The following is a 24,337-nucleotide window of genomic DNA, read 5'->3' on the forward strand; positions in this document are numbered from 1 at the left end:
TTGTGTCGTCAGCAATCGATATATTATCGCAAGACTTACTGCTATTACAACACGGTCAGTCACAATTGCGTTCTATTGTACAGCTTGGCTGGACGTTACAAAATCTGCGTTCAGGCTATGTGCCTTGGCGTTTAATCAACACAACGTCACTATTCCAAATCTTTAACCTTACTGATAGACAAATCAGTATGGCGCAAAAGGGTGCTGATTATACAATCTTGAGCATTGAAAAACTAGAAAGATTACCAATGACAATGTCAGAACGACCTGTCAATGAATGGATAATACATGGGATAATAAATATTCCAATCTCAACCTTCAGGTTTCAATACTGCCAAAAATATATACAGGCTGGCATGTACGAGAAATTGGGAAAGGGGTACCTTAAAACAACATGGAACCTGCCCTATTCACATGCATGTGTCAGTAATAAAGGACAGAAAGTGTTTCTTAGTGGCAACAATTGTGCGATGTCACTGAGTGGCACACTTCTGTGTAACGGAATTAGTTTGCATGGAGCCTGTGAAGGGAATTCATACAACCTTTCATGTCACCAGCAAGGCGCACCTGCAACAGAAATAGAACCATTCTTTCAAAGACTCTATAATGGGAGTTACATTCTTATTGTAGACCGCAGATGTTGTAGTCTTCCTTATCTAGTAACTACTACTGCGAAGGTCAAGTGCTGTGGACGCACATTGTTCCCCAGCTCCTTCCCAGACAGGGAGGCAAGGGCATGGCCCGATTTGAAAATTACTTCTATTCGAATAGATACTTTAAGCAGAATGAAAACAGTCCTTCTTCAGACGCCTACCAGGCTCTCGTCATCAAAAGAAACGTATGATCTACAAGTCGCAAGGACGACTGCAGAGATACATACATTATTATCAACTAATTCCCCCGTACATTTTGCGGAAATCCTGAATGAAATCTTAAATATTTCTGATACCAATGGGGTCTCAAAGGTATTTAAGACAGTATTTTCGATGGCATTAACACCATTCAAAGCCATACTGGGTATTTTTCCAGATTTCGTCCATTCGATTTTTGGCGGACTTCCCCTGATCCTGGGACTAATTGCAGGAATCCTATTCTTAGTCCTTATTTTTCGTTATGGCAACCCATGTCACAGACAAAACTCTTGCGACAAGGGAAGAAACAATCCTAGCCATTGGATACCGGGACCGGATATCAAAAATCCTGGGACTCTCCCGGCTTAGAGACCTGAACATGACTTGGTTTCTATCATTTCGACCAATGTGGCAAAGATGTGTTTTACCTGTATTGAGGTGTCTGCTATGCGGAGAAGAATGCGTGTTAGACACCTGTCTGACGCTACAATCAGATGCGCCGATGGATGCAGAAACATTGTTGAGCCCGATCAAGGTTCATGCTTTGTGCTGCCCTCAAAGGCTACCAATCCTGATGACGGCATTCGTGGAAGCTTCACCACTACGATTGATGGGTAGTGAAGTTCAAGATGAAAGCAGCATCGAACAGGTACGACCTTCTGTCAGTAATGCAAATCAGAATGTCAATGGAGACAATCATGCGCAAGAATGCATGATTACACCTATTTCCGAGTTAGTGGAACTTTCCCAGGAAGCTGTTGACAGTTTTTTCGAAAGCCTAAATGATATGATGTTCTCACCCGAACAGAAATAGAGACTTTTGAGCAAGCTCGCACACGGCGTTCCCTGAATTCGGCCTTCAACTTTAAAAATAAAGTCACATGAACATTTTCGCTCCAGTTCACGGACAGCAGTTTTTCCAGCAGCCCCAAATATTTTTGCTTATTTTTCGGGACACTATCTTCTGCTTAAAGTAAGAACTATTCTTAGAGAACTAAGGTTTCTAAATTTTAGATAGCTTATAGACATTAGCTGCCCGCTGGCATGTTCATAAAGATATTTTATTCTGTGATGGAATGGTCTCGAAACTTTTTTCTGTAAGAAACCATTTCATGTGTAATTCTCATATACCAAATAAGCAATAATGTATACAAATGCGATTACTTTGGCATTTTTCTACAGCTTGAGTGCATACCATATATATATGTCTGCAATTTTTTTCAGTATATTTGAAAATTTCAAAATGCATTTATGTATTTTGGGGTGGTAAGGTATACACACTACTCTATAGTATGTTGTACTATGTTATACTATGCCTAGATTAGTAAATATGTCCATAGTTAGCGTGGAGTGGGTGTCATGTATTCCTATAGGTCCTGAATCGATCCCCCTATTCCTGACCCTATTCTAGTTAAAAAAACCAACAAGTTAACTAGCAGTCAGCCCATGAGGCAGAAAACCCCCATGATGCAGATACCGTTATCTGACGCAGTCACACTACGGCACAGGAACGTGTTATCTGATTAGGTCATAACACTTGCGATCTAATTAGACAAGCGATATTCCTCCAGCCCCTGATAAGGCATACGGAGTTCTCATAACAAATCAAACCTATGACAACCTGGGCAAAACCCTGCGGCCATTGTTTTGATTTCACCGAGAACTTTAGTAAAAGAATGTGCTAACGAGCAAGTCGTATGACATCTTTATTGACGTATCTATGTCCATCCTTACGTCAATCTCGGCACCTTAAAGGTATAAATATTACCGATCTTGCCATATGCAAACACACGCGTGGTGACGAGACGGAGCAGCCATACTTGCCGAAGCGAAGAGCAGAGCAGACCCCGCTGGCGCAGCCCCGCCTTTCTGACGCGCTGAGAGACGCGCTGCTTTCTCCTGCCGAGAATCCAGCACCGGCGTTTCCGGGCAGCCCTCGCAGGCAGCCTGGAATATCGAGACCAGAGAGAGAGATACCATTCCTCATTCATCCTAAATTCCAGGTACAGAACTGAATAACCCCTCACAGAGAATTCTTTAGTTATTCACTTGGCAAAAACAAACTTAACTTAAACTGTAACTATCTATTCCCGCCCATGTATTAGACTTAGGTCAGGTACACGGGGTAGGCGTATCTAGAAACACCAGTTGAGTACGTTTAGTCAAATGTATATGTGTATATAATATATTTTATTCATTTTAAAACATCTTATGGCTTAGAAACCATATCAATGTTTTTACAGTATTATTTTATACTATTGCTTTTAATGTATGCACTTTACTTAACTATAAGTATTGCAATAATATCGATCCATTTCTCTTGTATGAGAAAAGAGACTGATCAATAAATAACACCTTTTTATTGAACACGCCCGTCTCTTCCTTTTCTCTACATTCTGATGAGACTAAGAATGCACGTACTGACTGAGTAAAATAATTTGCCTTTTGTTCACACGACTCTCGAGATTGACTCTTGATTAGGGGAGAGCAAAGTTGTCATGTTCTATGGTTGTCAGAAACTAAATCCCTTCTTGTCTAATCAGGGAAGTTAATTCCTCCTTGAACATTCGAGAAAGTTTCTAGTGAACTCTGAGCTACGCTGGCAAACCCAAAACTTTAAGTCTAGTATCGACAGTAGTAGACCTAGTTAACGTCTGGCCTAGGCCTTTACTGCTGTAGGTATTATTCCAATGCGCAGAGCCTATTGGGAAGATAGGAACTTTACTGTACATGATAACATCCCCACACAAGCACAGTCCCTCACCAACACGCCTTTTACGATAATCCACTTCCGGGTTATCTCCATAGAAACACACAACAGACCATTGCACGCATGCGCCGCGTCTTCGGATAGTTTTCACCGTGAATAGACGAACAATATTCTCTATGATTACCGGTAAAACCGCTGGCTACGAATATAATAATTGTAGATACAAGCATGAGAAAGCTTGAATAATGCATGTATTTTGTACAAACTAACTTGCGCACCCATTTGACTCCTGACCGCGAGCAGTTTACTTATACCAACAGGGCACCGGCACGAGTACATTTTTTTACGGCACTGCATGCTTTAAATGCACTCACAATAATGGATTTTTTGTAAAATTAAATACAGAATAGGAGAGTTTCAGCACCCGCCCAACCACGCCATTCACTTCAACTTGAAAATTACTCACTCGGATTAACCACACGTCTTTGAGCGCATCGTTAGACAGCCAATCATTCATATCATTGTTTCACTCACCCTCACTCACAAGCCAAACTAAGCCACTCAATCACACGTTTTCGTTCGGTAAACCGTGCTTGAACACCACACTCATACATCTAGCTACTCTTAACTAAGTATCCGCAGGCCTACTTCCTGATCATTGACACACTGTTTCTACTCTTTACTTTTGTTATAGATTACATGTATTTCCCCTGATTAAGTGCCCCGGCACGAAATGCATAGGGTTTTGAAGTATACATCTCAATAATCTTTTGGATTATAAAAACTACAATGAGGATGAGATGTTCACAATGAGGTAAAAGATGAACATTTTGAGCTGTGATGTAACAGCGAAAAAGATGAAATATCAGTGAAAGATGAATAAACAAAGTTTAACTCAATTCATTTAGGGGAGAGGAGTTGGCCTAACGGCTAAGGCGCTCGACCTCGGACTCTGGGTTCGAGTCTCGCTAATGACGCCAAAACCTCCTGTGATTTTGGGCAAATCACTTAATCTCCCCGTGCCTAAAAATGAAAGTGTGTGTCCTCATGTAAAAACGTAACTTGAGCTATGTAAAGCGCTCTGATACCTGATTCGGTTCGGGTCTAGTTCGCGCCATATAAAACTCTACAATAAAAAAATAATACATTTAAATTTACATTTGGATACCCTGAACTTTAAATATTGAAGATTTCCAATTCGCTTAAAGGAGTGCGGTTGGGCCCACTGTTAAGCCTAACAGTGTAAATACAGTTCGCTGTCATATTATTTACATACATGCTTCCTATTGTTTAAAGATTCTTAAACCTGAATACTAGTGTGCAACAATCTCACATATCAATTGTTTCTCCACTATACTCTTCTGGGTGTTCACTGAACTTGTTGTTCCATACTTTTTCTTCCACTATTGAAAAAAGAAAACTGAACCTGTCACTATGTCTAGTCCCACTCTTCTTGTTATTCTGCACATGGGTTTGTTTCATTTCTCTTTAACTTTCACACAGAGTCTCATCTTTAGCATAAAGCATTTGCAATGCAACAGTTCTCGCATTTGCAAGAGTTTGAGCTATTGGCATTGTAAATGGCTATGCCTTTTATTTATGTGTTTTGCAAACCTGCAAGCGGTGCGTAAACACGCGCTTTCTACAGATAGTCCTTGGTTACAAGAAGCAAGGCTGGCAGTTATTTCCAACCTTGCTTCTCGTAAGCAAAGGCTGTAAGTAGCAAGTGCATGTTTATGCACCTCTTGAAAGTTTTCAAAACACATAAATAAAAGGCATTGTCATTTACAATGCGAATAGCTCAAACTCTTGTAAAAGCGACACCTATTGCATTGCAAATGCTTGTTTGTTGTTTCTACTCTTGATTTTTCTTGTTTTCCTTTCAAATGGGGCATAATAGGTATCTTTATTTATCCAGTATTTGTGTGTATGGTATTTAATACACTTGACAAGCCTCTGTTTTTTATTGAGCCATATTGTCTGTGTATTTTGTGGGACACTGCTAGTCACTAGGCTACCTCTCATTAAAGATGCTCTCCTGAAAGTTAGCAGGGGCCTTCTAAGGGTCTTCTTTTGCTAACATCAGATCATGTATTAATAAATGCCAATGCCTCTGTAAGAATCTCCTCAATTGCCTCCGTTCACTGCTATACGTTGTTGTGAAACTAAAATTATGTTTCTCTTTCTTGTATTCTTTTCTCTCCTTTTGCTTGTTTTCTTGCAAGTTGAACTGACTATTTCATCTGTATAACTTCTATGTAAAAATATCTGCACTGTCTCTTCTGCTGCCTTTTTGTACCTGTGTATGCACTGCAATTCCTCTTCATTCTCCGGATATCCTCATATTGTATACTTTCTTATAGGTTTGCTGGATGGATAATTAGAGGAAAGCATACGTTTATTCCCTGCCGTTGGTTTTCAATAGAACTGTTTCAACCTTGTTTTTAATGAGATATTCAATTAAATCCATAAAATCCACCTCAAATACACCCACATGGCAAATGAAGTGCAGCTTAAGGTAATTTTGGTTTATAACATGTACAAACTGCTCAGCACTTACCTCAGTTCCCCATCATATAACCGACAGGTCATAGAAACCTCCTCAACGTTATTACATGTTCCAAACAGATACTAAAGGCTGCATCATCTATCACCTGCTCCTTCCAGCAGCCCATGTGCAAGTTAGAATAGGTGGGGGTAAAGCAAGTGCCCAAGGCCGTCCTCCAAAATTGTTTTAAGTATTTAACATTTAATAAGGAAATGTCATTAAAACACCTCCTTATCATACTTTGAAGCATTTCCGTATATTTCAATAATCGAAGTGGTTTGCTCTGCAGAAATATTCCACTGCTTTTAAACTATGTGAAGCATTAGCTGATGGCACAGTATTCTTCTGAGTGGGGACCTTTCTTAAAGGTGCACCACAGCACAACCTATTAAGAACCAAGGCATCCGCATGAACCCTGCATCTGCATGAACGCTATTTGCTTCAGGGTAGAATCCCATGTAGAGCATTATGCAATGTCTTACCTCACATTTTAGCATATAAAATGCTTTACACTGGAATTCAAAATCGTAATGGTACAAATCATACAAAAATAAGCCTAAAACAGGAAAGTGTAAACATTGACTGCTCATGCAGCCATCTTGCTCAGTGGTGCACTAGAATGCTTTAAAATGTCTGCCACTTAAAAGTCAATGGACCATAGCAAAGTACAACACAGATGAGTCACACTCTCTTCATGCTGGTATCACTCACAAATAGGCCATGATAGATACCTTTCAGGGCCTTCTGGAGGGTCTCCAAGCAGCTGACCAAATGTGGATGTCCACCAGGGCCGAGCACACCCCTCTTGTCCTGTGTCAAGATGAAAGAAAAAGTGCACTGGGTGAGTGGTTAATTGTTCTAATATCAACAAAGCCAAATACTGGTGCAACAGAAACTGATACAGTAATGCTCAACACAACCATGAAAATGACTCAACAAGAAAGTTGAAGCCGTAGGCTTTTGAAAACAAACCCTCCTTTCATTAACAAAAACAATATAATGTCCACCACTGCATCACCATCAAGTTTTTCTTTTTGTAACCTTCTACATATCTGAGGAGACTACAGCGTGTGAAAAATAAAATATTTAAGGAAAAATATGTGAATTAATCTCAGCTATTATAGCTTCATAGTTCAGATAACTGCACACAGAAAAGGAGACCGGGCCGAAGTACTTAGGCTTATCATGAATAAACCTCATAGGCTACAGGATACATCTATAGCCTTCCTTATTAGGGATGGTTATAATATTGTCCTTCTCATTTTATGAATGTGTTATGTGCTCATTTAAGTAGTGCCAACTACCACTACCATGGCATTTTAGTGAATGAACTATATATATATATAGACTATGTCTTATGCAGATCTTGGAATATTCTGTGCCTATTTGTTGGTGTTTGACTCGGTGTGGTGAGTAGAGTTTGTTCAATGTGTTAAGTTTAGAATGATGGTGTATTGTGTGCACAAGGTCACGTTCAAGCTAACTTTATCTAAGAGGTTCTAACATGGATGTAGGTGTGGTGCACTGAGAAGGGCTGTAGAGTTGAGAGCACTTTGAATAATAGTGGTCTTTTGTCTTGCTGTGCACATAAAGGTATTGGGGTATCTTAATAATGTATTTTGTTTGAGAAAGGGCAATGTTAAGCATTATTAAAAAAATTCCAGTTTATTGAGTGTAGCTGGGTGGCTGTGACAGGTGCTCTTTGGTACCGTGATATCCAAATTGCCAGGCAGATTTGGGATGTGTGGTCTGTTTGTTGTTAGTGTGTTGAGTATCATGATAGAAGTAGTGTTGTTAACACAGTGAAAACCATCCAAATGGAATATCTGTGTTGTATTGGATGTACGCAAGGTGGCCTTTAGTATTTTCAATTGGAAGTTTGAATGCTGTAGCAATTTATTTATTTGAGTTTTATATAGCGCTGGCTAGACCCGGAGGTGTGCTGTAGCCATAATTACTGCCTGGTGGGAGGCCTCCATGCTTCTTGTATGCTTAAAGGAACCTAGATGTCATCAACCTAGTCACAAAGGCAGCTGAGTGCTGTGTGTGTTTATACACAAAAAGCGCCATTTTAGAATGCCTTATGCCCTAGGCAGCAATATGCAACATTTTAAAGGCTGGGTATCAACCACCTAGGCATAGTACAACAACTTGATTCTTTTAGTTTTTGAGCACTGCCCACCTGCAGACAGTGAATTTTCATAATAAAAACCAGCATTACATGGACCCTTTTAAAGGAAGCACAAGCAGCCTATAAATATTTTGGCTTTGCAGAACCTCATCAGTGACGTGTAGCTCTACTTTCTAGTTGTGCAGTGAGGAAAAGGGACAAAGGTCTGGTCGCACCAGAGCCACTTACAGCAACCTACCACCAAAATAAAGCCAAAACTAGGCTGGGTTGCTTATGTTCCCATTCCGAGGGAGGGGGTGGAGGGGGGGGGGGGGGGGGGTTGGAGACATCACAATTCATCTTAGAATGTTGATTTTGTGGAAAGCCAAAACTAAACTCTGTATCGTCAGCACTTTCTGCAGTGGTCAAGACTGAAAAACAACAAGACATAGGAAAGATATCCAGAATAATTAACAGATGTTTTTATTAATTCAAGTACTCCTAACACTATCTACCGAGACTCCAGAATGGTCAGTTATTATAAAGTCCTGATGCCATGGAATACAGAAATATAATGGAGCAGGTCCAACATATTAAACAGATGTGGAAAGAGGTGTGCCAGGGGGCTTTTAGCAAACAGCAGGGGTATGTTAAATTGCATTACTGCAGAAACTGAATGCTATGGAAGGAAGCATGTTAAGCGACTGCAGTAACAGTCAAATGTGATAGGAAGAGCCATGAAAGATTATGTGCGAATGATAAATAAGGCTTCCTCAAGTTACAAAACAGACACTTTTCATAATAACTGCTGAACAACTACTTCCTGTGAAGAAGTGTGTTACAGTAGAGCTCAACTGTGTCTCACTGCAGGATACAGTAGCAAATGTACAACTTGCGGAGGACAGCTTGACAAGGAAAACAAGGCAGTAACTATAATAACTTTGGTGACAAAGCAGCAGCCTGCCACACTCACAGACACCATCAGAGTGGCACTAACGAGCCTCACCATAACTTGCCGCACAAGCTTCATTGTTTCCGTCCATGGCCTGTTTTGGTTGAACTTAGCGTGCAGCTTCTCCAAGAGGGAACTCATCTTCTCAATTCTTCACTTCCACTGAGCAAACAGAGCATCTGCGGTCAGGCAAGAGGTCCTTCGCTCATTGGACACATCTGGAATTGTGGGAAAAAATGTTTTTTAAAACTTTTGACAGCTCTAAATCCAAGCCAACACGGGAAGAGAAGAATGGTATAAAATCCAATATTAATATATACCTCGTTTAATAGAGGAATTATGTTGCACAGCCGAAAGAAAACTTTTGTATAACCACTGACATTTAGCAGTGTTAAACAGAGTAAGACATATTCCAACATATATGTTACAGTAAATAAGCAGACCTGCATGGCAGTTTAGTTACACCACAAGAGGAGGGTGAACATATAAGTCAGCAGAAAGTGAGATGTGACAGGAATAGAGTTTATGTCCCTTCAACGTAGTATGTTTTTGGTGTATACAACTTCACACACGAAAGCTGCATGAACTTATGTGATACAGCACATGGATTATTTCACCACACTCTTCAAGAATGGCAATCTCAGAAGAGCTACAAAAACCCATCGAGTGCTCATGCAATCCCCAACAAACTTCTGACACCTGCATGCCACCAAACCAATCAATAACCAATCAACAATACAGTGGTTTAATAATCTGAGTGAAGGGAAAGATTAAATCATTTGCTGACCTACAAAAGGAATATGAGCCGAGTGGTACGGAGTATTTTCGTTATGCGCAGGTCAGACATGCACTGCGATCGGTCTTCCCCGAGGGGGAGAGGATACCGGAGGCATCCCCCTTGGAGGACCGTATACTAGATGGACATATGCCCAATAGCACCATTTCCCTGGTGTATAAAAAACTGATTAATCACAGAGTTGATCTTTTGGTAGATCTGAGGGAGAGGTGGACCCGAGATGGCCTTGAAATTGATGATGAGGACTGGCAATCGGCGATCTCGTCTACAAAGGAGGTCGCGATCCCAGCAAGATTGAGACTTGTCCAGCTTAAGATACTCCACAGAGTCTATGTCACGGGTCCACGTTTGATTAAAATGGGTCTAGCGGAGGAGGGTTTGTGTAAGCGGGGATGTGGCTTATTGGCGACATTCCTTCATATCATCTGGGAATGTGGACATATGGTGAATTATTGGGGCTCTGTTTACAATGTTATGCATGAAGCTACAGGGGTGGCTCTCTTGCCGGAGGCTAGGAGATGCCTGCTAAATATCTGGGAGCCCACGGATCTAAATACTGCACAGACCCAATGGGTCACGTTGGGGACCATGATCGCTAAACGAAATGTAGCACAACTGTGGGGTTCTGATAGGCCGCCAACGATAGAGGGATGGAAAGAAAGTATGGATTGGTGTATGTTCCGTGAAAAAACTGTTTACCTGGCATGGGGTCGTCCTCGGAAGTGGAATAATATTTGGGGCCCCTGGAATGAATACAGAGGGAATATTTGTGTACCACCTGCAAATGTAGTTCTGGATGTTCCAACTTCCCCATGACCCGATTGAATAAGTGTTTATGATATTGATGTATGGCTCCCCTCCCCCCCACTGACCAAGAATTTTTGTATTGAATGTTGACGTTGATTGACCCCCTTCTGTACTATGCACCGTGTATTTATTGATGCCTTGTTTTAATAAAAAGAAATATAAAAAAAAAACAATACAGTGGTTTAAGCCTCTATAAAGCCACCTCCTATATGAGAATTGAGTTACAAGAGGAAAATAATTTGCAATAGAACCACAAGAGGACAGGCTGATTCCCTGGGGATGGCAGTCACATTTCCTGACTACGGTTACCCTAGAAGCATTGATTGCATTAAGATTTCTCCTACCGGCTTACATTTTACATAATGGGTGGAAAAGCAAAAAGACCAATAGAAAACAAATACATATCACAAGGCTGCATGAAAAAGGAATTAAATGCATAACTGAAATGCACACCCATCCTGGGTTAGGGAATGTTTTCCTAAACTAATGGAAAACATTAAAAATAACGAATTGCTCTGCAGATCAAGGGGGAGGGATATCCCTTTTAAAGAGATGCTTTTTTGTACTTAAAGAAAGCAAAATAGTGTGTACTTCTCAGTAGACAGATTACATCAATGTGCTTCAATTAAGTGGCAGAAAAAATCATTACCAATACATTCAGATGTGACATTTTCTATTTATTTAGTGAATAGCGTAACATTTCAAAGAGAAATGAGAAGTATTCAACAAAGACCGATAACGATGTAGTATATTGATAAAAGGTTACACAAATCTAGGTTTCATTTTATAGAATATACTGGTAGGAAGAAACAATACACGTTCAAGAATACTGAACTTAAAATAGTCACTACAAAAAACGCAATTATGTACAGTAATGTTTTTTCTAAAACAAGATAAACTAAATTTCATTCACAGGGAAATGTTCGAACACTATATGCACAGAAGATTATGGTAGCAAAAGTGGCACAAATAAATGAATGGCCACTCAATCCACAGTACAGGAACGTAATCTGATTTGGAGACAATAGCCCCAAATAAGTCTTTTTCCTGGACTTGCATAGTACAGTAATTTCACACTCAATAATTAATGTGTCTACAACTCACATCATGAAAGTGAGAGACGTAGATATGGGGGGTGCTGCAGGTCTGCTGCTGCCACACTGGCTCTACTTGGCTCTCCTGCTGCAAACATGTCTTCCAGTTTGTTATTGTTACTTTCTGTAGGCTGGGTGCTTCATTTTCGGTTTGTGACTGCATTTCGACGTGGCCGCATCCTTTAAAGCAGGGATCCAATTATATGCAGTAGAAATAGGACTGTTCTTCAGGAGTACATCTGATAACAAACAGGACAAAGAATCAGTTTTAAACTATGGAAGGATGAACTACTAGACCCCTACTTGACACAGGTACTGCCACCTATATTGTTAGATATTTTTCATAGATAGTTAACGTTAGCAGACTGCATTCGTACGATATGATTCACAAAGATTTTCCCATAAATCTCACATCAGGAAATTCAGGAAACGTAAAAACCACTGTTCCTTAGAGAAAAAAAAACAATTTTACAAAGCGTACCCTTGTTGCCTAAATTACTGCCAATATGTTTAAAAGGTTTCTCAAATATGAAAATCCCCAAAGAGGGCAAAATGGAGCTTTGACACATGGTTGGGGGAGGTACACATTTGCAAGGAGATAGGTTTGTGTAATTTTATGGTAAATTGAATATAAAAGCTGTTTTACTATTAATCGATTTTAAATCATCATGGCTAATAAGCATTGCCAAATGTTACAATTGTAAACAATTCCTTTCACAACTAGCCTCATGCTACCAGCAAGCACCCTAAATGCTCTCAGAAGGTACCACCAGCCATGCGATACTAGTGGCATAGTCTGCGTCACACTAACGACCAAAAACAATCATTACACCGGTACCCTCCCTTGGGAGTACTATGCGAATGTTAATATATATGATTATTGCTGCAAAGCTACTACCAGCACCCAACTAACAGGCATTGGTATTCAATGTTTGAGACTAGGATTCTTTCAGGCGCAGCAGCTCCAAAGAAACTGTTCAACTGTGTAAAGTAAGAACTCCTCCTAGGTTACTATAATAGAATCATTTGCCAATATAAATGGTGATGAAAACACAGGTCAGGGTGTTTCATAGGACATCAAAAAAAGAGTATTAAAAATACAGACCAAAGCCATCAAAATGGGAGTGCAAAGCACATCCAAAACACAAGATATGGTGCCATATGCAAAAAAAACAACAAAAAAAAAGGAGGGGCCCGATGAACATCAAAATGGGGAGCTAAATGACACATTTGGGTAAATGGACATCATAATGGTAAACAAAAAAAGAGTTGCTATGCAAGGTATATGAAAAGAAATAATGAAAACGAAGAGCTGGGCAAATGTAACTTTGCTGGATAATTTAAAGGTGGCTTACACTCACTGTGTAGCACATAATCTGTTGTCTAGCCACTTTGGAAGAGATGCAGCTCAGCCATGATGCTGCTTTTAGATCCATTTGCAGCCTTTGCAACCTAGTTGGCCACCTTTCAGTTTTAGATTTGGAAGATTCTAATCTACTATCGTTTACATTTTCTAGAGCAAGCATACCTAGGGGCATATTTCTTCCATATCATTCAGCTGTGAATCAAGTTAAGAGTGGAATATCTAAAAGGGTTGGCTACCTTTCATAGTCTCTCTTTTCACTTTTTTTTTGCCAATTCAATAAGAACATTACATGTGCAGTTACAGTTGTCACGAGCAACCTGGGTTACACTGTTGCTTTAATGGCATTACGGACACGGATTAATGCATATCGGTAGTTGCGGTGCATCCCAAGTGGGCGAGGTGTGAGTCGCATGCCCCTCTCATGAGGTCACTGTGCGTGCCATTATTGAGTGTGAACGTTTGTAGGCAGGGCTTTAAGAGGGATAAAAAAAACTGGGGGGGCTGGGGTCTCTTAAAGGGGCATGACCAATGCAATTAAGGGCGTGGCTTAAAATTGTTCTTAGCTTAGTGTGCCGCCCGTCTTGTATTTTGCTGTTTCTGTCATAGCATCCAGATATATGATACAACAAGTAACATCATTCCTATAACAAATCGGTAGCTTTGTCAATGGTTGATAGTTGCATAAGATAAATAAGCAGCAACTATGGCTTGTATATAATATTGAAAAAGCTTCCACTTAAAGCCCTGGTGACACCACAACAATGTTGCTGCTCCTGAGTGTGAGAAGTTGGCCTGATATGCAGTGCTCACTATTCTAGTGATCACTATGTATCAGTCCAAACAACCCTTATTGATGATTGGTTGTAAGTCAACCTTATAGACCAGCTATCCTAGTAGCATGGATACGAGCAGTCTAAGGCTAAGACTCTAGAGGGCGTGTTAAGCCAGCTGTTTTACCATCACATTACCCCTTGAACACCCAGTGAAAGGACACCACACAAGTTGTTATGAAAATAAACAGATATTTATTTATAACAAGTCTACCCTGAACTCTTTATGAGTCAGGGAGCTAAGCACATAACAAAACTCTTACGAAAATACTTTAAGTCGCACAATTTACACAAATGCCCTAGGGGCACGAAAAACCATATACACAGTAAGTGGAATGCGAACTTGCTAGCAGGTAAGTAATACTTTTCTAGACTCAGGAATCGCTAGGCCTACAATTCTAAACACTGGGATTAGATGCAGGAGGCCTGTGGACGTCGTGTGCAGAGTGGGAACTCTCACGCGTAAGGCGGGAAAAAGTCTATGGAGGCTAGCAGTTGCAAAGTTACTGTTCTCGGGCGAACCCGACTAGGTGGGTCGAAAACAAGAGTGGATCCGAACACTTAGGGTGTTGGACTATGCTGGAGCACCGGAGTACTCAGGTTACCTAGCCCAGGGGCTGCGGCTGCATAGGGTTGAAGTTGCGTCGGAAACCCTCGTTGAAGATCCAGGAGCCTGAAGAAAGAGTTGCTGGCAGGCGGCCAGTGAAGAAAGTTCGGAGTGATCCAAGCCTGGATCAGGGAAGAAGAAACCTGTAAGCAGAGGGGACCAAGTTCTGAATCACTAGCCAGTGATTTGAGTGGGCACCAGGATGGCACCGGACGAAGTCACCTCAGCCAGGTGAGTGGGCGCTGCTGGGCTCTGCAGTCTCTCGGACCAGGAGGCTTTGTCGGCGACCAGGATGGAGGTGCGAGCTGTCCCACGAAGGTTCTTGCTGTCGACGTCGCTGGACCCAGGATTGGGCAACAAGTCTTGGCAAATGCAAGGCCCACGCGGTGGACCTAAAATGGCGTCTTGAGTGGACCAGGAGGGTCCAGGGTGCTCCTCTTTTGGAGGGGAGCAAGGGCTAGTCTGGAGCAACCAGATCAGCAGTGTTTGTCGTCGTGAGGGGGCCACTAGCCAACGGGCAAGCGACCTGGACAACGCGGTTGGCAGCAAAGAGCAGAAGGGCCCCACGCAGATCTCGTGGATGCAGGGGGGCTGAACTTCGGTGCTGGAGCTGCTCAGGGTCGGGGCTTCTCTTACCCCAAAGCACTCGGTCGAGGGTCACTCGGTGGTCGTGCTGGACAAGCGTCGTGCAGTTCTGAAGATGGCCGGTCCCTCGAGGTCTCGTCACACCCACGGATCACAGCTGGGCTGATGATGTAGGTTGAGGTCAGAGGTGCCAGGGAAGCCGGTTCTCGTCGTGCTGGAGCAGTCTTGATCCGAAGGAGAGACTGGCAACAAACCGCGATGCTTGGTTGGTGCCTGCTGCTGCAGGGTGACTACTCCTTAGTCACAAGGGAGAATCTTGGGAAGAAGTCTTGAGTTCCTTTCGTGGAAAGTAGTTTCAGGATTCAAAGATGATCTGATTTGGAAGGGGGCCAGTTCCTACCTTTATCCTGCAAAAAGGGGCTGGCACGCGACTAAGTCCTGCCCTATGGGTGGGACTAGGAGGGGGGTGGTTACACCCCTCTCCTTTGGCGGGCTTTCCCCAGGCCAGGGGCTGGAGTGCCCCTGGAACTGGTTTCAGCCGGCCTATGCACAGTGAGCACCGGGGTGCCACTTGCAGTCACCTTCCTCTAAAGCCCTGCCTACCTAGGATACACAAAATCCTGTCTGGGACGGTGCTGGCACCGCCCCTGGCAGGAAACCCTTTGTCCTTGCCTCCTGGGCTGGGAGGACTCCCAGCAGCAGGAGGGCAGACTTGTGTCTCGGTGGCAGCATCCATTTTGTGGAGCTAAGGCTCTGTCTGACTTTAACCGGGGTTACAGGTTACATACATGTCGTGTCCCTCTAGAAGGGTGGAATGCTAACCCCGTCGCCAGAATTGGCGAGGGGTTAGTATTCCAATTCGTATGACACCTTACTCGACATGTTTTGATAAAGCGATACCAGAGTTGGCATATAACCGCGAGGATTATAATGCACTTAAGAGTATATGGTATGCGATATCATGAAAACGGCTAAGGGATGGATCCCGAAAGCCGCAGACAGGCTCAGCTCATGCCAGAGCACTATCTCACACGATTCCAAGCACTCTGCCTTCAGGATTGTCAAGGCCTGCCATAGGAGTGACTGATAGGAGATCTGTGTGCCCATTTTAGGGTTAGATATAGGAATACTATATCTAAAGCAAAGGGTGATTACACCACCTTGCCCCAGCTGTCGTGCAGCCAGTTGTGTCAGATTTGGATGGCCAGCCAGGGGTGGCATAATACATGCTGCAGCCCCTGGTGGGCCCTGGGTACACCTATGCCCTGGGTACCTAAGGTACACTGTACAGGGACTGATAAGGGGACTCAGTATCCAATTAGATATGTACCTAAGGTACATGGAATCCATTTTACAGAGAGAGCAGTAGGCCTGGGGTCCTGAATACCTTCCTACACTGAGTTTCAAAAAGAGAAGGGAAATCCAGAGAGAGAAAATGACTCTCTTTCAAGGATTTCCCTCCTCCGACAACGCTCACCTGGCATGACGTCATGCCGTAACTTCTCCACTAGTTAGAGCTGAGCAGTGAGAGCACCGACATATTCATGTGCATGAACTCACTGCAGTCCGCCTGTGCCACGGCACAAAACAGAGCCAGATAGGGACCCGTTTCGAGGCCCCCTTAAAAAAAAAAAAAATGCTCAGCACCGGTGAGACCCTGGCCCAGCTTGTAGGAGTGGGTTTAGGTGTTGTGTTCTGCATGTGAGAAAATGCCATCTTTCTTGTCTTGGTATGCCCCCACTTTATTCTGAACTGCTGATGTGCTTTGACTGAGTGTGCCCTGGGTTCCTGCCAACCAGGTACCCAGGGCCTGTGCTCCTTCCCTAAAGCTGTGTTGAAACTAAAAACCCAATTGGCATCTCTGGCCACCTATCAGCCCCTAATAAATGGTACCCTAGGTACCAGGGCATGGTGACCAGTGAGGACCCCTGAGGACTGCAGCACTTATTGTGCCACCCTCAGGGGCCCTGTACCCGGACACCCACACATTTCCTTTTCAAGCCGAGTGCCTAAGTACAGAACTAAACCAAGAGTCGACATGGCACACATCCCTGTGTGCCATGCCCACAGAACCCACTGCCCTGGCATACTTCAGTCACCCCTCTAGCTGGGTGCCCTACGCCAGAGGTGTGGGCACAGGTGCATGAGCCCTGTGCCCCTACAGTACCCAGGGCCATTCCTGGGCACTGTAAGTGCAGTGATGCCATTAAGAGTATATGGTGCTGGGAGGTTGTTATTACGAACTCCACAGCACCATAATGGCTACACTGAAGACTGACAAGTTTGGTACCAAACTTCTCAGCACATTAAACCCGCACTGACGCCAGTGTGGGATTTAATGTAAAATGCACCAGAGGGCATTATAGAGATGCCCCCTGAAAACCTAACCTACAATCCACGCCCGGGCTGACTGGCTGCCATACAGCAGACATGTTGCTGGACCCCTGGGTGGAGAGTCCCCGCTCTCCTGGGCCTGCAACAATGCACATCCTGGGCGGGGTGCTAGGTCTCCTCCCCAGGATGGGCAGGGGGAAGCTTCAAAGGCATGCCGCCTCTGTGAGCTTCTCCAGACCATTTGCTGTACCCAGCAACTGGCCCCCACCAGTTCTGAGCCCCACTCTGGCGGGAAGACAGGAGGGAAAAACTACGTCAGGAAGGGGGGGTGCCAGCCTATGTCAGGAAGGGGAGTGTGCCAGCCTATGCCAACCCCACCCCTCAGGTGGGGGAAACTAGGTGAAGCACGACCCAGAGCACTGGCCATCTTGAAGATGGGGAGCCCTGCCCAATCACAGCTAGGCTACTGCCCCCCTCCCACAGGAGAGGAGCAGGCTAGGGGGTGTACCCACCCCAGGACAGGTACCTATTGGTCCCTGCCCTTGCCCTACCTGTAACAAGCTCTTATCCTCTCTCGCCTTGACTACGCCAATGCTCTGTATATTGGTATCACAGGCGATCTGGTTAAAAAACTGCAGACCATACAGAATGCCGCAGCTAGACTTCTGTTTAACATCTCCAGAAGATCAAGCGTAAGACAGCACCTGCGCGATCTACACGGACACCCTGTGGCATACAGAGTTCAATTTAAAGCTCTCACTCTGGCCCACAGAGCCCTGCACGGCCTTGGTCCAATGTACCTGATGAAGCGTTTTGCGTTCTATGCTCCGAGCAGGGCGCTGCGCTCAGCCTCCCAATGCTGGTTGGTGACTCCCAGATTCCGTAGGATGCGGCTTGGCAGCCAGTCCCTTTCTGTGAAAACAGCTAAAGCGTGGAATTCTCTTCCCTCGGATTTACGCGACATCCATGACTCTAGGTTGTTTAAAAAACATCTCAAAACCTTCTTCTTTAACCTTCCAGTTTAAACTCCTTTGCCTCGCCTGGACCAGGTAACTCTGCGCGCCAGGATACTCTTGAGTAATTGTGCGCGATATAAAACATCTATAACATAACAAACGTCTATAATATAACATAACGCCCCTAAATTCAGTATTTAGGGGCTCCCTGAACCTTCCTTCCACAGATCCTGATAAGAAAAGAAGATCAAGAGGAAGAGGACCAGCCGTGCAGCTGCTAACAGGACGACAACAACTGAATTGGCCCCCAGCCCTACCGGCCTGTCGATCCTGTAACCTGCTCCTGCCTATCCCCGGCGACTCCTGCAGACAGCAACCTTGGGACACCCAGAGGACCTGCCTGCCTTAACCCTCCTCAAGATTGGGACTCCCATCAGCAGAGGCTCTGCTGCAACAAACCCCCTGGTGCCAGCCAGGAAGCTCAGAACCAGCCCACTCTGCACCCGCAGAGCCACCCCCAAGCCTGCAGCCTTTGTTCCCTTTTGACCTTTTCCATTGGAGAACATTGAGCGCCGACGGCTCAAAAGCACCCTGCACCCAGCTGCTCGAGTACCGCTGGCTGTGTCACCTTTGTCCTATCCTGCTTACCCCTTTGCCCTGAGCAAGTGACCAGGAGCCCAGCTCCCACAGACGCGTGGCCTGCTAGTCAGCAGCCACGAACCGGAGGCCCCCCGTCCCCCATTGGATAACACTGAGCCTATCTACCTCTGCACCCGGCAGCTGAGGGTGAACCAACTGTACCTACCGGACCATGGGGGACCCCTGAGTCTATGACCAGAACCACAACTTCACCAGTTGAGTACTCACCAGGAATCCGGTAACTCACTTACCTGCCATTGAATAACATTGACTGATTTGACTCGAAAAATCTTCCTAAGTGCCAACTTTTGTAAACTTGAAAAATTCATATAAAATCATCCGAATTCCAAAATACTCACCTGTGATCAGGAGAGGAGCTAGTACTGTACCTTGTAGCCCAGTGCTGAAACGCAAAAGTAATCCCTAGCGGGTTTACTAGTAACTTGTATTTTCTCCATAGGAATCCACTGTCTGCTTTTCTATGAAATTTCTTCTGTCTACTTTTGAAAACTAGAAATATTCTTTCAAAATCATACGAAATACTGAAACGTAAATACTTACCTGTTCTAAGTTGAGACCCCAGTGCTGGCCCCAGGAGACCAGTACTGGAGTACAAAAGTAACGAGATCGTACTTTACCTGCAACCTGAATTTTCTCCCATTGGATAACATTGCCAGATTTTCATTGAAAAGTTTCTAAGTGTTAAAACAGTTTTATATTTCTGAAAAATCACTGCTATAACTAAAACGGTTTTACCAAATTGGTTTCAGCTTAGACCCCAGGACTGAATCTAGAACCAAGTCCTGGAACTACCAAAGTAATCGACAAAGTAATCAACTGTATTTATATGTTGAAAACCCATTGAATTCAATGCTTTAGTGCGTCTAGGATTGTGTTGCCTACTGCAACCCCTATATCTATTGTGTTCACAAAGTTTATTGCCTCTAAGCAAAGTAATTACATGAGAGTACTCATATCGAGAAAAGTCTATTTTTATGCCTGTTGGTTCTAAAAATAAAACTATCGTTTTGATATAAAAACAATTGGCCTGGAGTTCAGTCCTTGAGTGTGTGAAATCCTTTGCTGACTGAGTGAGTACAACAAATGCTTTACACTGTCCTCTGGTACTGCCTTACTGCTCGACCAAGCTACCACTTTTGAGAGTAAGGTCAGTCCTGACTTTAACCTCTGTTATACCTCTGGGGTTTGTGGACTCTATACACACTGTACCTCCTTCTGGTCCAGTATATATAGAGCCACTTTCTCACACTGCACACGTGGGGTGGGTGGGACTGAGGAGGTGGGGGAAGGGGAGAAGTCAGAGGGAGAGACAATGGAGGGTTAACGGGGTGTTAACTGTGTGGAACTCTGGTGCTCTGTTATCTATCACCTACCCATTGCCCCGATGCTGATGGTTTCTTGTCCATGTGGAGAGCACACTTGGATCTGTGTGGGGGGAGTTGTGATTGGAGGATGTCAGTATGCGCGTTGGTCATCGTCTCTGTTAAGCACACCTATTGCAGATTGTCTCAGCTCGCATCCAGTGCCCTTTCAGGTTCTGATCACGGGGATTGGGGTCCTCGCCAGGCCTTCTGAAGATCCAAAAGGAGTATCGCATGCGGCCACCAGCGGGGTGTTGCCTCTCCCTAGGGCATCTTCTCACCTCCGTGCACTCCTAAGGTCTGTGGCAGTGGGGGCAGTGCGCATCGGGGTGCCGAAACCATCTACTTATTTTCTCAGGCGTAAGCTATGCCCTATGGATTATGTAGTGCTGTATGAGGCAGAACCCGGCATTTTTGGGTATGAGTACTGGCCCTGCTAGGATGCTTTCCCATTCTATATCAGTGCTAGGGCGGTGGAGGTGGTTATCCCAGCTGTGGATAGTGTGGCGTGCTGCAGGTTCCTGTGATACGTCTTCCCACCATCTTTAGTAAGGCCATGCGGCCCATGACTGTTAGTGGTAGGCTTCGCCAGTAGGTGATCGTATGGCGGTCATTGCTTGCGTGACATTCTCATTTAGTAGGTTGTCAGCTTGGTGGTAGATCATGATCCCCATATAGCGGAAGACCTTGGGTTGCCATCGTATGCTTTCACCATTGATGGAAATGCCTGGGTCAAGTCAAGTCAAAGGCATTTGTAATGCGCACATATCACGTCCAAAGACTCTCCTGGCGCTTGCAGAACGGCTCTGGCAAGAGGAGGACAGCTTAGTTAGTAAAGAGCCATGTCTTCAACCCTTTGCGAAAGCAGATGTGTTCAGAAATAGTGCGCAAATTCACGGGCATTTTAATTCAAAGGAGGGTGCAAGAAAGGAAAAAGCACGACCCCCCGTTTCTGGCAGTGTGTATTCTCAGTGGGGTAAGCAACGACTCAGTGCTCGCTTTGAGTTGCCTGCCGGGAGCTTACCAGGTAAGCTTCCGGGACCAATATTTTGGGCCGTTGCCATACATCTGTTTGTGAACCAGACATAGTGTTTTAAACATGATTCGCTTCTTCACTGGAAGCCAGTGAAGGCTTCTCAGACAAGGGGCGGACAGCGATCTTCGGGGAAGGTCTAAAACTAGCCGTGCTGCAGTGTTCTGAAGAACCTGTAAACTCCTCAGGTGGTGGTCATTTATCGCTAATAGAAGCGAGTTCCCATAGTCTAGCCTGTTTATGATTAAACCCTGCACTAAGGGTTTCATTTCCGTGCCTCTGCTGGGATTCACTTAAAAACTTTGCGCAGACTGCGCATGAGTCCAAAACAGGTTCCTACAATGTGGTTGGTTTGGGTCCTCATGGACAACTTATTATCCATGTGAAAACCCAAGTTCCGCACGGTTTCCTTTGGGGTTGGACAATCGCCTAGCTGTGCTGGCCACCAGTCCTGAGCCCAATGTTCCACGGCTTTTCCAAACAGGATAATATCGGTCTTATTGCCGTTAAGCTGCAGATGGTTCATACCCATCCAGTTCTTCAGCTCCAGCATACAGTTTTTGAAGCGGAGTTTTGTCTCATTGAGGTAGGGGCCCAAAGTGACCAGAATTTGGGTATCGTCGGCGTAGGATAGGATCTCAAAGCCGAACGCTCTAATCACTTTAGCCAAAGGTGTCATATAGACATTATAGAGCGTAGGGCTTAGAATAGAGCCCTGCGGAAAACCCATCTTGACAGGTCGTGTATTTGCTATGTTCCTGTTGACTTGGACAGTGGTTGTACGGTCGGATAGGTAGCTAGTGAACCATCCTAAGACCTTTCCTCTGACACCAATCTCCCCCAGCCGTTGTATAAGAATGCGGAGGGAGATGGTGTCGAAGTCCGCAGACAAATCAAGGAGGACGAGGATTGATTGATTGATGTTTATCCAGGGCCAGCCTGATATTGTCTGCGACCTCAACCAGTGCTCTCTCCGTGCTATCAGCGGCACGAAAACCTGACTGGGAAGGGTCCAAAAGCCCCTTATTCTCTAGATGGTTCACCAGCTGTCCATTGACAAAGGATTCCAGTATCTTTCCAAAATATGGCAACAGAGAGATCGGCCGGTAATTTAAAAGAACATTAGGGTCCGCTGTTGGTTTTTTCAATATTGGCCTGATTCTCGCTGCCTTCCATATTGTGGGAAAGTCTGCCTCCAGAAGAGATTTATTGAGGAGGCTGGTTAGGCATTCTACCAGGACCGGGGCCAGTACATTGAACAATTTGGGGGAGACTTTATCAGTGGGGGAGCCTGACTTAATTTTTAATCCAACAGACATAGTCTTATTATTAAACATTTCAAATTCATTCCAGATGTGTGGTGAGTCATCGGGAATGAAGATAGGCCCTTCAGGCTGCATTGGAATTTGGCATTGGGAAAAGGATTCATGTATAGCGATTATTTTATCCTCAAAGAAACCCGAAAGAGCTTCGGTCCATTCTCTAGAGTTGGGAGTAGAAGATGGATTATTGGGGGGTGGTAAATTCTCTTAAAATTTGGTATAATTCCTTGAAGGAATTTTCTGCTTTATTTTTGCGCTTTGGTAAATATGTTCGCTTTGCCGATCTTATATCCCGCATATAGCTAATATGTAGAGTTTTATATGCATTGCGGTTTACTAGATCTTTATTATTTCGCCATTTTTTCTCAGCCGTTCTAGTTAGGGATTTTGCGACTTAACTGTTCTGTAAACCATGGGGCATTCCTAGTCTTGCACTTAACCTTACGCCGGGGGGCGATTTTGTCCAGTGCTCTTTCGATAGTCACTTCAAGATGCTGTGCAGCTGCACTGACGTTTTCAATGAGAGTTATTGATTTGGACTGGAAATGCTTAGCGAAAGAGGGTAGTGTAATTTTTTTTTTAGAGATCTGCGAGAAGTAGATTCCTCTTTGGAAGCTAATTCGGTAGTAAGAGCAGGAAAGGTGAATTTCAGTAAATAATGATCGGTCCAGAGCAATGGGATGGGGGGGCTGGTCCTGATATCAGGGAAGTTGGTAAAAAGAAGATCTAGAGTGCCCAGATGAGTCGGGCCAGCGATCTTCTGACTGAGGTTAAGGGTACACATATTGGAGATTATTTTTTCCGTATCAGCATCTGATTGGTGATTTTAACCACCATGCTGAGGAGCAATCAGGACGAATTTGTCTGAGGTCAAGACATGAGGGGCGATGATCTCTAACAGAGTGTTGGCAAACTCTCCTTTAGCACCAGGGGGTCGATAGAGCAAGGTCCCCTTCCAGACCTCGTTTGAAGGACCGCTTATTTTAAACACCACCATCTCGGTGCGGTCAAATACAAGACTTTCAACGCAGCAGATGTTTAGGTTAGGGGTTGCTGCAATTAGTAGTCCACCTCCCCTAGAGTCCTTCCTGTCATGACGTATTATTTTATACTCCGGGGGAAAAGCAATATGAAGATCAGGAGTGGAATTTTCATGTAGCCAAGTCTCAGACACAAAACATATGTCCGGGGCCTCTGAATTCATAAGGCTCCAAATCTACAAAGTGTGTTTTGAGGTGGAGCGCGCGTTGAAATAGATGGCAGTGAGATCGTTATGGGCTCCATTGGGCTGGTTGAAGCAGGGGGAGACTGCAGTCGCACTCAGGTCAGAAGAGGGAGCTAAGCAAGAGATGTAGGGAAACCTATTGATTTCAGCTGATAAGACATCGAAAGGCGTAATGTGGAGAAAGTTTAGT

At 44.2% G+C, this 24,337-nt stretch overlaps 1 protein-coding gene across 2 annotated transcripts in view; it reads right to left on the bottom strand.

Moving 5' to 3' along the window:
- The window catches only part of MED1 (mediator complex subunit 1), a 546,545-nt gene that overhangs the window by 449,195 nt on the left and 73,013 nt on the right, over window positions 1-24,337 (bottom strand). For both annotated transcript variants that reach the window (XM_078645645.1, XM_078645646.1), the window contains exons 2-4: window positions 11,879-12,107; window positions 9,226-9,389; window positions 6,841-6,919 (exon numbers count right to left, since the gene is read on the bottom strand). In XM_078645645.1, the coding sequence (XP_078501771.1) occupies window positions 6,841-6,919; window positions 9,226-9,312 (166 nt within the window). In that variant the 5' untranslated portion in view covers window positions 9,313-9,389; window positions 11,879-12,107. The remainder of the gene's footprint in view (window positions 1-6,840; window positions 6,920-9,225; window positions 9,390-11,878; window positions 12,108-24,337) is intronic.

The sequence above is a fragment of the Lissotriton helveticus genome, chromosome 5_1 (genome assembly GCF_964261635.1).
Source record: "Lissotriton helveticus chromosome 5_1, aLisHel1.1, whole genome shotgun sequence".
NCBI classification, from domain to species: Eukaryota; Metazoa; Chordata; class Amphibia; order Caudata; family Salamandridae; genus Lissotriton; species Lissotriton helveticus.